At 34.4% G+C, this 12,354-nt stretch overlaps 1 protein-coding gene across 2 annotated transcripts; it reads left to right on the top strand.

Annotated features, from left to right (window-relative positions):
- The first annotated feature begins 3,019 nt into the window (after nucleotides 1–3,019).
- LOC149245107 (uncharacterized) lies at nucleotides 3,020–12,082 on the top strand. 2 transcript variants are annotated; one of them, XM_089457648.1, is made up of 5 exons: nucleotides 3,020–3,869; nucleotides 6,818–6,989; nucleotides 7,796–7,992; nucleotides 8,238–9,806; nucleotides 11,448–12,082. In XM_089457648.1, exons 1-5 carry the CDS (start codon nucleotides 3,605–3,607, stop codon nucleotides 11,957–11,959), a joined length of 2,715 nt encoding a protein of 904 aa, XP_089313774.1. In that variant the 5' UTR covers nucleotides 3,020–3,604; the 3' UTR covers nucleotides 11,960–12,082. The 2 variants fall into 2 exon arrangements, with proteins under 2 accessions (XP_089313774.1, XP_089313775.1); XM_089457649.1 differs by lacking the exon at nucleotides 3,020–3,869 and having other exon boundaries at nucleotides 6,824–6,989; nucleotides 7,786–7,992.
- Nucleotides 12,083–12,354: the final 272 nt, after the last annotated feature.

The raw sequence follows: 12,354 nt of genomic DNA, 5'->3' as shown, positions 1-12,354 counted from the left end.
TCCTAGATTAACTCCAGGTTGTTGGGAGGGAGTTAATGCCTCCTATATTTGATGTGAGGGAGTTAATGAGGCTGTTAGATTTTCTATGCTATATAACAGGCAACCATTCGGATGGTTTGCTGAGAGGGTGATGGTTTGCTGAGAGGGTGAGAGTTTTGTGAGGTTTTCATTATGTAATCTCCAATTTGATTAATAAATTCCTGATGCCTATGTTTGGTGGACGTAGCCCAGATTGGTTGGGTGAACCACGTTAAAAACTGTGTTTATGTGCTTGATTTATTCTGCTGTGTGTTTAATTAATTTTGCTGTGCCTCTGAATTCCAACAAAAGTGGGGCTTGAATGCAACAACTTTTCATTCTCTTTTTTATAAAACTAATAATATTTAAAAACCATATTTATTAAAAAAATACAATCTAATAATAATTTGATCTCAACCTCCATGATGACACGTGATACTTTAACTAAATTTCCTCATATGCCAAAAAAATCACTCATTGTACGAGAGGGCTCTCGAGTTGAATATGGTAGATACGTAATGTAATGTAATATCATGTAAACATTTTGACTTGGTCAACACAAAATAAAAATAATCCTATGTTAAAATAAAAATAATTTCAAAAAATAAAAAAAATAAAAATTATATGTTATTATTATTATTTTTATTAATTTTTTTAGGTAGTTAAGGTAAACTTGACTTTGTGAAGTTACTTGTAGTTTTTGAACTCGAGATTTATGAGAATTCATGGTTTTGACTAGGGTTGGAATTTCAAAACAAACCCAAAATCCATGTTAACTCCAAGACTACCAAGCCCCAAAAACATCAAATCTAGGTTTGCATTTTAAGAGTTTTGATGCTTCTCTTGGTAGATCCAAAGTTACACTTATAGATAAATCACATATAATTCATCAACAATTAGTTTACAAACAAAGAGTGTAACAAATTTTTTTTATAACTATTCAAGTTAATCTTAATTGAATCAAAATTTTGAAAAAAAGACAATTTCTCAATTTAAATTATTTCTTTATAAAACTAATTGATATTAGAAACTACATAATAATAAAAAATGACTTTATTATTTATATATTTTTGTCTCTGTGGTTCACAGACAAAGAATAGTGACCACTGCATCTTTGGAATAAACAAATTTTACTTATAACTATTCAAGTTAATTTTAATCGACCTAAAATTTTGAAAAAAAAAAAATTCTCAATTTAAATTATCTTCTTTATAAAACTAATTGATATTAAAAACTATTTAATAAAAAAATAACTTTATTATTTATATTCTTAGAGAATAGTGACCACTACATTGAAAATCCGTATTAGGCAAATTAATTCGAAAGAATCACTCAACCAAGTAACTTAACTTTAACAAGATAAATATAAATTTAAAATATAAAGAGATTTACGAACATTGAAAAAAAGATATTGTAAATAAGCAAATAAATAAAAATATAAATAAATTAGAGGTATGGTAAATAAATGAAACCTATTATTATGTATAAAAACAATATAAATTTAAAATATAAAGCGATTTACGAACACTGAAAAAGAGATGTGGTAAATAAGTAAATAAATAAATTAGAAGTATGGTAAATAAATAAAACTTTTTTTTATATTTACTCCAGAGGTATGGTAGAATAAAAAAAAAAATATAAATAAACTAGATATATGGTAAATAAATAAAATCTCTTTTTACATTTACTACATAAGCCTCTTTATATTTAGGAAAACTCAGAAAAGAGGTTTTATTTAGGTGAAGCCTATGTCCCAAATACCATCGGACAAATAATTATTAATACCATGGGCCAAATGCCATTTTTATAAAAGAGGTTGTCCCAAATACCATCGGACAAATAATTATTAATACCATGGGCCAAATGCCATTTTTATAAAAGAGGTATAAAGATGTATGGTAAATAAATAAAAATATATCAAATAGGACTCAAAATCAACATCTAATTATATAACAAGCCTATGGGTCAAATACCATGTTGCAAACCGTTCCTCAAGTTTTGAAATTTGCACCTCGATAGATTTGATCCCTCGAGACTATTGATCCCTCGAGACTATTATTTACATTTAATTATTTAAAATAAAATTAAACAGATTGAGATAACCCTAGAGACTATTATTTACATTTAATTATTTAAAATAAAATTACACTGATTGAGATAACCCTCGAGACTATTATTTACATTTATTTATTTAAAATAAAATTAAACCGATTGAGATAACCCTAGAACTATTATTTACATTTAATTATTTAAAATAAAATTAAACCGATGAAGATAACCTTCGAGACTATTATTTACATTTAATTATTTAAAATAAAATTAAACCAATTAAGATAACCATCAAAAATATTATTTAATTTAATTATTAAAAATAAAATTACACCGATTGAAATAACCCTAAAAACTATTATTTACATTTTATTATTTGAAATAAAATTAAACCTATTGAAATAACCCTCAAGACTATTATTTACCTTTAATTATTTGAAATAAAATTAAACCCGTAATTTTTTAATAACAAAAATATTTTAACAACTTGACTTGACCAGCTAAAATAACCCTGGAAACTATTATTTATATTTAATTATTTAAAAAATAAATAAATAAATAAATATATTAATAACTTAATAAAATTATGCTATATTATTATATTTACAACCTGACTTGACCAGCTAAAATAACCCTGGAAACTATTATTTATATTTAATTATTTAAAAAAAATAATAAATAAATATATTAATAACTTAATAAAATTATGCTATATTATTATATTTAATCATGTGAGATAAATGTAGGTTTTTATTATTTTTATTAATATATTTAATCATGTGAGATAAAAGTAGGTTTTATTATTTTTTATCTTTGGTGAGTTCGTTAATTTCGTAGAGAAGCCGGGTCTAGTTAGCCTTTAAAATACACTATAATTCATTCATTAATCTGGTGGTCCAATTATACCCACAACACACACCCTTGTAATTGCTTCCCCCACCCCCAGAAGACGGATAGACGGCAAACCACTCAAGAAAAGCAGTAGAACAAAAACGCCAGTAGTTTTCTAAATATGGAGTAATTCCTAATGATGAATCCATGCATACCCATGTCAAAATTCGCATGGACCGATTAAAATTCCATCATTGGTAGGAGTTGGGCGATGAATTGAGGAAAAACAGTGCGCCGTACAGAGTAATTTTAATTTAATTGGACCAAGGCGACTCGAAGGGTCGGAGCAGATTCCAATCTTCAGGTCCAAGTATCTATATAATACATTGGGTATTGTAATAGGGACAGGAGACCCTGAATTTAGAGTGAATTGGACGGTGGGTGCTGCAGAGAATTAGGAGATTCATCCAGAGAATCCCAATTGATTGATGTTGCAAACAAGGAGATAATTTTCGCAATAGCTTGATCTGCATGCACTTGCCTGTTATATTTATAATTTTATAGTAGCAGAAGGCAATCAGATAAACATATTAAAGCAGGGTATGTATGGGTGAGCTTTGAAGTCCTGGCAGCTGATCGCAATTCCAATTTTGACTACCCTTTGTGAATTTTGGGTGGTCACTGAGTTCAATTGTTGCCGTCTTCAATGGATTCAATTGTGGGTTTTAGTGGGAGGGAAGGGCCGAGGTCCAAGCAATTGGAGCCACACGGCACATGGGTTTCTGTTGAAGATGGGGTGGAGATGCTTAGTCCTTCTCCCTGTGTTTTTCTTAGTTCCTCGGATGGAGTTGAGAGCCCGAATGAAGTGGAGATAATTCATTCCGCCGAAGGGTCTAAGATGAGGGACCGTGATTCAGACTCAAGCTCCCTCAGTAGCAACGGCAAGCGTCAGAGAGTCTTACGCTCTGCAGGTTGGTACTCAGAGCCATGCATATTTCTTAGAATTCATAGCTAAACGCAGCCCCTGTTCTATTTCAAATTATGTTCTAGCCAGTAGAATCTTGATTGGCCCGGTAAAGCCCTGAGCAACCCTCATACTATAATGCTGTTTTATTCCTCTCTTTTCTTCTGTAAGTGCTTTTTTTTTTTGTCTAAATAAATAAAAGGTGCTTTCCACAACTATTAACATTATCAAAATTGGTACATACAGGGCATCTTAGGAAGAAATTCTTTGTTTTTTTCTGCAATTTTTATATTTAGAGTGAAACACTGCTTCAATTATTAAGATGATCAAAATATGTACAAGCAGGACATCAAGGAAAAATAGAAGAAGGGCAGCAGTTACCACAAGTTAGTAGTATCTGGAATCTACAAAACAAAATAGCTAAACATCAGGTACAAGTTGCCTTGAAGGCTCAACATTTAGTAAAAAAAGAAGTACAGCATAAGTAGCCACCACAAGCTAGTGCCTAGTACCTGCAACCTGCAAAACCAAATAACCAAACATCAGGTATAAAATTGCCTTTAAGGTTAAAAATTTATAAAATTCCCAGGCCAGATGGCCTGCACGGTCCAATCATAAAGAAAACGTGAATTAAGCAGCGGAGGGGATCATGTCAGCGTTATCCATCTGGTCATCTCTGTTTTCAGATCAGGCCTCCATCCATGCATAGCGGGCTCTGTGTCAGTGTCGATGCATTCTCACTCGTCGTTACCTTGTTTTGGAAACCCATTGTCTGGTCTCATCTGTTTTTGCTGTACAAAATTCAAAAGCTGTTCTCTATTTTACTCACAGTTCAGATTCCAGATTCATATTATTGTGGAACAAAATCCCCAATAAGGGATTTGCCATTGATTTTAATACGATTGCATTTGAGGATGCATAAACAAAAGGGTTAAATAGTAACTGACAAGCTTTAAATGGGAATCCACTTTGAGAAAGCTTAAATGTATTGTTTTTAATATTATGCCATCATTGAATTAGCCAATGTCCATATGGGTAGGGATTGCCAACTCTTCAGGGCACATATGGGTCGGATCCTTTAGAGCAAGGTGATTTGGAGAGTGTCTTGGGTTACTGGGACTGTTATGTATAAAAATGTAAATAGTTAGACTGCGATGATAAAAATTTCATAAGCAGCCAGTGTAGACTTCCCACGTGATTCTCAGAACATGGGTTATGTTTAAGGTTTTCCAGCTCAAAATTAAGAAACTTGGGTGTAATTTATCTTCAAAACGTTGTTTTTTTTTTTTCGCAGGATAAAGAATCAAGATCCAAAACCTGATAAGCGTGCATTTTTCCAGCTAAAGTCAAAAGTTTAGGGGAAGTCTGTCTTGAAAACATTGATTTCTGCAAGATAATGAACCCTAACCTAATAAGCGTTACTAGATCAAAATAAAAACTTATCTGAAAATAACCTTGAAAGCATTGGTTTCTGTGCTCCCCCGCAACACTGGTCCATACATAATAGAAAAAAACCAGAAATTGGTCTTAGCCCAGCTAGTATGGAACATTGTTTATTCTATGTGTTGCAAAGGAAGATAAGATTAGATACTTATATTTATGTCCAACTAATGACCACAAAGTGATCAAAGGGACTGTTGATTACACTGATGTATATACAAAGCGGGAGAACCAAACGGTCTCCTATAAAAAATACAATGTATGAAGTAAATCAAAGATACAGTGCATGAAGTAAATCAACATCTAGCCCTAGCGGAGAAGATCCAGGACCTAATAGGTCTGAAGATCAGACCCATCTCTCCTAACATCTGAGGCTGAATGAATAACGTTGAAGAAACTCAACAATGTCTGTTGGCCCAATGAAGAGCCGATGGCAAGTGTAGACTGTCCACTAAATTGTGTCCTGAGGGGGTTCACACGCTGCTGAATGCTGGAGGACCTAGTCTGTCTCCTAGGAACAGATCTGAGACGGAACTGCTGCTGAGATCTCGTGTGGCAGGGTGAGGTCCCACGGATCCTCACTGATCTGGAGTCTGGATACGTACTGGTATCAATCGATCTCTTGGTGCCCCTGTCTGAAGGTAGTACCCTGAAAAATGTCGTGATCCTCTGTGTGGTGTCTGGTCTGAGGGTCTTGTCTGAAGAGAATTAAAAGTTTCTGGAGAGAAGGTTTATAATGAGGAAAAGGATTCTGGAGAGAACTGTGTTAAAAATTGTATAAATGTCCAGAAACCTTTTAACACAGTTCTCTCCAGAGACCTTTTCCTCATTATGAATTACAACTGTGGAGATCTGCATTTGAAAATATTATTTAATTTTGCTTTTTCCCTTTGTTTCCAAATCTGCCCTAAATTAAGAAAAAATATTACTTAATTTTAATTTTACTTTTGCCCTAAATTCCCAAGTAGCAAGAAAACCATATACGAAGCTGGGTAGAGAGAAAATTGAAGACAAAATTTCAGGTATGTGAAGACATTCCGTAGGGCTTGAGATCATAACTAGGACCAGGTATTGATTATGTTAACTGGAAGATGCATGCTGAATATTGTTTTTCAATCACGAGGAAATATACAAGTAGGAGGGCGCTGGTGTCAGTATATACTATGCATGTTCACCAGTATATACTATGCATGTATGGAACGAGGCATGCACCCCCTTTACTGGTGATACCAATTTCTTGGGATCAATGTCGGCTACTTTGTTTATAACTGTGCTTTTGGTACCACCTAACCATTTTTTAAAACAAATATCAGAACATAAATGTCTTAGATTCACTTTACATTTGCTGGCATCTTGCTTTTGAAGGTACATTTGTTTTATTGTTTGTATAGGTCAAGTATGATTAATATATTTGCATAAAGGACTTAAACAGAATTAAGTTTTTATATCTATTTGAAATCTGATTAAGATCATAATCTTATTATTTATTTGAAACTCTTATGTTTATTTCATCAGGTCAATCCAGTAGATGTGAACATCAGAATCCTGATGATAGTTTTGTCACCAGCTGCCAGCATCATGTATGTAGGTGCTGCTTAAAGTCTCATGTGGCATCTATAATTGAGAACTCAATGGAGATGTCTGAACTCTCATATGGTTGCCTCGGAGTACAATTGCTATGCCCAAGGTATTGTCTGAACGTATCATCATCTTACAAGGAATTTGTGGGAACTTTTTGTCTGAATGTGCTGTCTTGACCTTAAACATGGTAGTTGGAATTTAGGCAATGGAAATGTATCTAGCCAGGATTACACATCTTAAGTTCTTTTCATGCCAAGTTTTACAAAAGATCCACTTATGTACATGTTTATTGGACCCTGTTGCTTGATACACGTTTATTTGTTTTTTTTTTCATTCCGAGTGAAATAACTGATTGATACTCCCCAAAAAGGAAATTTTCACTACAAATTTACGTTCAAACCCACACAATTCATTACTGTTGCACATTTCTCTTTCATCAAGCCATAGAAGGGAAATATATTACTACAAAATTCATTGTAAATGCAATTTTAGTGGAGGAAACAACACTCTTCTGCATCACAATTTTTGGAGAGAAAAAAATCTAGTGTTTCACAATTCTTTTAAGGGAAAATGACTGTATCCTAGGGAAAGTTCTCAAAGACTTGCATTAGAAAATAATATTGATAATATATTCTAACTTTCATCACCATGACCAACGCTATTTTGAGAAACTTCAAATAGATTCTTGGTGGTTGTCTTCAACAAATTTTGAGCAACTTCTCTTTTTTATAAAGTAAATCACACTTTTCTGTGTTTCTTTGGTATGATGGTGAATTTTTTGGACAACTTTAGCTCTTGTATCTCCCATATATTTTGTACTTCGTAACTCTGTTCTTGGTCAGGAAGAAGAAGAGTTTGAGGAGCTCTTATAATTGAGAAAACATGTCATTTATGTTTCTTAGTCTGTGGCAGATGTGCACTTGAGCTCAGCAAAACAAATTTAGTTGACCTGCTTGATATCGATACTGTGCAAAACTATGAGAATTTACTGAGGGCTGCTTTCAAAAATATATATGGTTCAATGGTGAGGTCAGAGATGGTCAATTGTATCAGTTGTGAGCAGAAAGCGGCAATAGTATCTGCGAAGATGTCTTCCAGCAAAGGAAAAGGTATGCTGCTTTTATGTTTTAATGGAGCACGAAAAAATAATTCATGGTTTCAAGTGTGCAAACTGGAAATGTAAATTTAGAGGATTATCTCCTTACTGTTGAAGATAGATATCGAAGGGAGAGGAATCAACTGTTTTTTATGGTCCACTTCATGCTGAAATACCATGGATGTACATACATATTTAGTTATTGGCCTCTGTTTTCTTTCCTTTCATTGGTTTCCACACTGAACAGAGGTTTTACAGGGAAGGCAAAGACCGATGATGCTGTAAATCGATGGGATGGAAATGTGCATTCTCTGGCTTTTCGTGTATGTACAGAATGTGCCTTTTCTTGGTGTGGGGCATGTGGGCTGTCCAATTCTCAGTCTGAAAAGAAAGGAAAGAAGAATAGTCATGTTTGCAGGGAAGCAGAAAACTACATAATTTATGGGATAATGGAAGATCTTGAATCAATTCATACTGAGTATACGACAGGAACTGTTAACTCTAATGAACATGTCACAGGAACTGTTAACTCTAATGAGTATGCAACAGTAACTGCTAACTCTAATGAGTATGCAGCAGTAACTGTTAACTCTAATGACTATACAACAGTAAGTGTTAACTCTAATGACTATGCCATGGGAACTGCTAGCCCTAACGACTATGCCCCTGGAACTGTTAACTCTAACAGCAACCTTGGCATTCCACCTCATGATATTGATCATGACTGGATTGCTACAGTGTCATTGGGTGGCTATTGGTCCCCTCTTGACAGATCAAATCAGGGGAAGAAGACTGTCTGGAGTGCTGGTACTGGATTTGGTGGTTGCAAAAGTGAAAGTACCCCTGACGAGAAAATGAGAAAGTTTGAGAAGGAACTTGACTGTCGTGCAAAAAATCTGTTGGCATCATTAACAGATATTCTTAATAATAAAGCTACGAAACAGTCATTCTTAGGCTTCTCATCATATGTTCTTCTCAGTCGGGAAAACATTCTTAGTCGACTTTTAGAATACTTTGTGGTCAATGATTCAATGCTAGACATATGTGCAAGGAACAAGCTGTATCATCAGCTGGTATCTCTATTGACGGCAATGAAACATTATCCGGATCTCCTTTCAATATTGATGGGATCCTGCCGGGAAAGTGACACAAATGGTAGTTCCACTCATAACACTGGAAGTGATAGTTCTTTAATTGGAAAAATGAGAAACATATATGAACAATCCAAAATTATCACAAGAAGATTCACAGGAGGAAATGATGACAAAAATGTAGAGGCTGATGTCAGCATTGCTAGGTGTCTCTTGCAATGCTATGAGGGATTGGAAGAAGCAGCTCGGAACCAAGCGTTTACCATACAACAGATAATATCTGTTTCAGACGGGGAAGATACTGAAATGACAGAATGCAGTGAAGCTAATTCAGATCAGTCAACATCTGCTTCAGTGGAGGAATTCTCCAATGATGAAGCTTGTTCAAATCAATTTAAGAAAATTTTGATGTATAAAACCAATTTGAAGCCACTCCAATTCCAAGAGTGTTCCTTGATTGCAGGTTTTCCCCGTCACACTTATAGTAATAACTTCACTGGGTCAGGAGCAAATCGGCAGAGCATTGATAACTCAGGTGAGCACAATAAAAAAAGGACGATGCATATTACAAAAGAACTAGCTTCCTTGTCGACAAGTCTTCCTCTGGAGTGGGAATCCAGCATACACGTGCGAGTAGATTCTAATAGAATGGATTTGTTGAGAGCATTAATTGTGGGTCCCAAAGGTACTCCATACCAAAATGGAGTCTTTGTGTTTGACATTTATCTTCCGCCAGGTATGACTTCCTTCTGAGCATTTATTCTTAAAGTTCTGTCTTTGCCATTTAATTTTCGTACTTCTATTTTTTGTCTATTTTGCCTTCACAATCCTTATCACCTACGAACTCAATTACCATATCTGTGAACTTCTAAATGACAATAATATTTATAATTTGAACTATAATTTTTTAGCAGTGACCTTAAAAATAGATACAAGGGAACACTTTGAAAGATCACTCTTTAATCCATAGAAAGCCTAACTCCAGTGCATGTACATCTGCAGCATAATATTGGGGTCTCTCTTAGGACTCAGAAGTGTTCTCTCTTAGGAGTGTTTGTCAATATGATGGGAATTTCACGTGTTTGTAAGCGTGACTATGTTTATCTATTATTTTTCCAAAGATTTATAATACTGCTACTTCTAATGGTCAATAATAGTTCTACTTTCAGTGATCGCTACTTCTCAATGATCATTATATTCTTGTTCTGGAACTACAACTTGTGCCTCAGCTGGGATCAGACTAATAAAGCATGTCTGTGGAGCATCCTTAATAAGTAGTAGTACCTCTCGTCCTTTTCACCAACTACTTTTATTTTTAAATTTAGATACAATCTCCAGTTACTTTACTAGAAAACACATCCGGGATTTGGCATCTTTTAAGTTTTAACTACTGGTTTTATTTCTCTAAATATTGATTTGCAATACACAAATATTTTTATCTGTAAAGCTTAACTTCACTTTTTTTAATCATCATTTAAGGATAATCTTATCGTTACTGTTCATTTATAGCACCACTTTGTACTACTCGTACTCTTGTGTAATACCAAAGAGTGCACAGTCTGTGTACAGTGACCAGTCAAAGAAACTTGTGCATTCGGTCTCTTGTATTTCTCTCCTTCCTTTATTTTTGCTGTTCAGTCATATCAATAGTTGCTCAAGTTTTAACATAAAAAGAGAGAAATGGAATACACTTGATGACCTTGCCAATATCTGGGCAAAATTATTTCTATCTCAATTATCACCGAACAAAATTATGACGTGTCACTGGATAATGTATTTTCATGTTACAAAGACCTCAAATTTGAACAGTTTAAGGCAAATCACCATTTTATAGAGAATGTTTTTCTTGTCAGATTGTTTGTTCTTTTGATTTGATAGTTGTTTTCCCGTGTCATTGCGCTTCTCTGACTGTGTACCTCTTGCTCTGTCTTACCCCATTTCAAGGTTGAGATTCCTTTCGTCAACCTTGTTGCTTGTGATTTTTGTCTAACTACATTGTCTTGCTGGCATTGACCATTGTCTTCAAATTCTACAGTCTGATGGCAACAAAACTCTTCTGAACAATATGTAGCTATTGGACAAAGATCCTCTTGCTTGCTGTAACAATGCTTTTGTGTGTTATAGTGGTGCCTGGCAAATGATAAAATGCTCCTACAATGTTACTCCTTGCTAATTATTGTGAATTGACAACATCAATGGGTGTTCCTTGGGTTTTGGGCATAGAGGTTACCTCATTCCTTTGAATCCTCCTATAAAAACTAATTACATGGTGTGCGTTGGATTGTATTGTTCTCTTGAATTTAGCAATGATTTCTCTCTTGTGCACATGATAATAACTATAAAAAGTTAAAACTAACAATATTTCTATTGGTGACAGACTATCCACAAGTCCCACCTATGGTAACCTTTCTTACAACAGGATGTGGATCGGTGCTCTTTAATCCAAATCTATATGCCAATGGAAAGGTCTGCTTAAGTTTGCTTGGAACATGGAGTGGTCCAGGATGGCAACCCGGGAAATCAACTCTTCTGCAAGTTCTTGTCTCAATTCAGAGCTTGATATTCGTAGAGTATCCATTCTACAATGAGCCAGGACGTGAGAGTATGACAAACTCTTTTGATTCCGCTGAAAGGGAAAATAGAGCCCAACGATGTAATACATTAAAGTTCGCTATTCTTGATGCACTTCGTTACCCAGATTCTAGCTTTAAAGATTTAATTATGGCGCACTTTCAACACAAAAGAGATGAGATTACAGAACAATGTAATGAGTGGATGAAAGCTAATGGAGTGCACAAGCACAAGCACGGTAATATTGATAAGATTGCCGAGGAAGTAATCTTAGAACTGGTCAAGTTGCCTTCACTTCCAGGGTCAAGCTTAATGTAATTGGGAGAAAAATGACAGATTTTCTCTTAGTTGGAAACATGTAATTTGGGAAAACAATGACATTTTCTTTCTTAGTACATATATATAACAGGTGATTATCAACACCACCTTTTTTTTTTTTCAGTGGTATCACTTCGTTACCCATGTCCAATTCATGGTCCAATTGGCTATTAATTCATGGAGGTATTCTATTTGTAAGAATTTGGGGAGGGGTCCTGCCAATAACATTTGACAAAGGTCTCATCCATGCTTTACCATAATGTTTTCAGGTTAGGAAAATGGAAATGATAGTGAGTTTTTTCCTTCTTGTTGGTTTTGTATATTTGCAACTTTAATCAACAGGTATGTCATCAATTGTGGAAAGCAGATGATCTATTTAATGTTTTATAAGTGAG

The sequence above is a fragment of the Pinus tabuliformis genome, chromosome 7 (assembly GCF_031772625.1).
Source record: "Pinus tabuliformis cultivar Carrire ecotype Pingquan chromosome 7, CPIR1, whole genome shotgun sequence".
In the NCBI taxonomy this organism is placed as follows: Eukaryota; Viridiplantae; Streptophyta; class Pinopsida; order Pinales; family Pinaceae; genus Pinus; species Pinus tabuliformis.
Note: the sequence above shows the minus strand (reverse complement) of the source record. Positions and strands in the feature narration are given on the sequence as shown.

Bases quoted from the DNA above. Each gene is read 5' to 3' on its own strand.
- LOC149245107 (XM_089457648.1), top strand. From the start codon at position 3,605: ATGGATTCAATTGTGGGTTTTAGTGGGAGGGAAGGGCCGAGGTCCAAG. The intron at 6,990-7,795 runs GTATTGTCTGAA...AGTCTGTGGCAG, and splicing joins GTACAATTGCTATGCCCAAG to ATGTGCACTTGAGCTCAGCA. The intron at 7,993-8,237 runs GTATGCTGCTTT...GAGGTTTTACAG, and splicing joins GTCTTCCAGCAAAGGAAAAG to GGAAGGCAAAGACCGATGAT.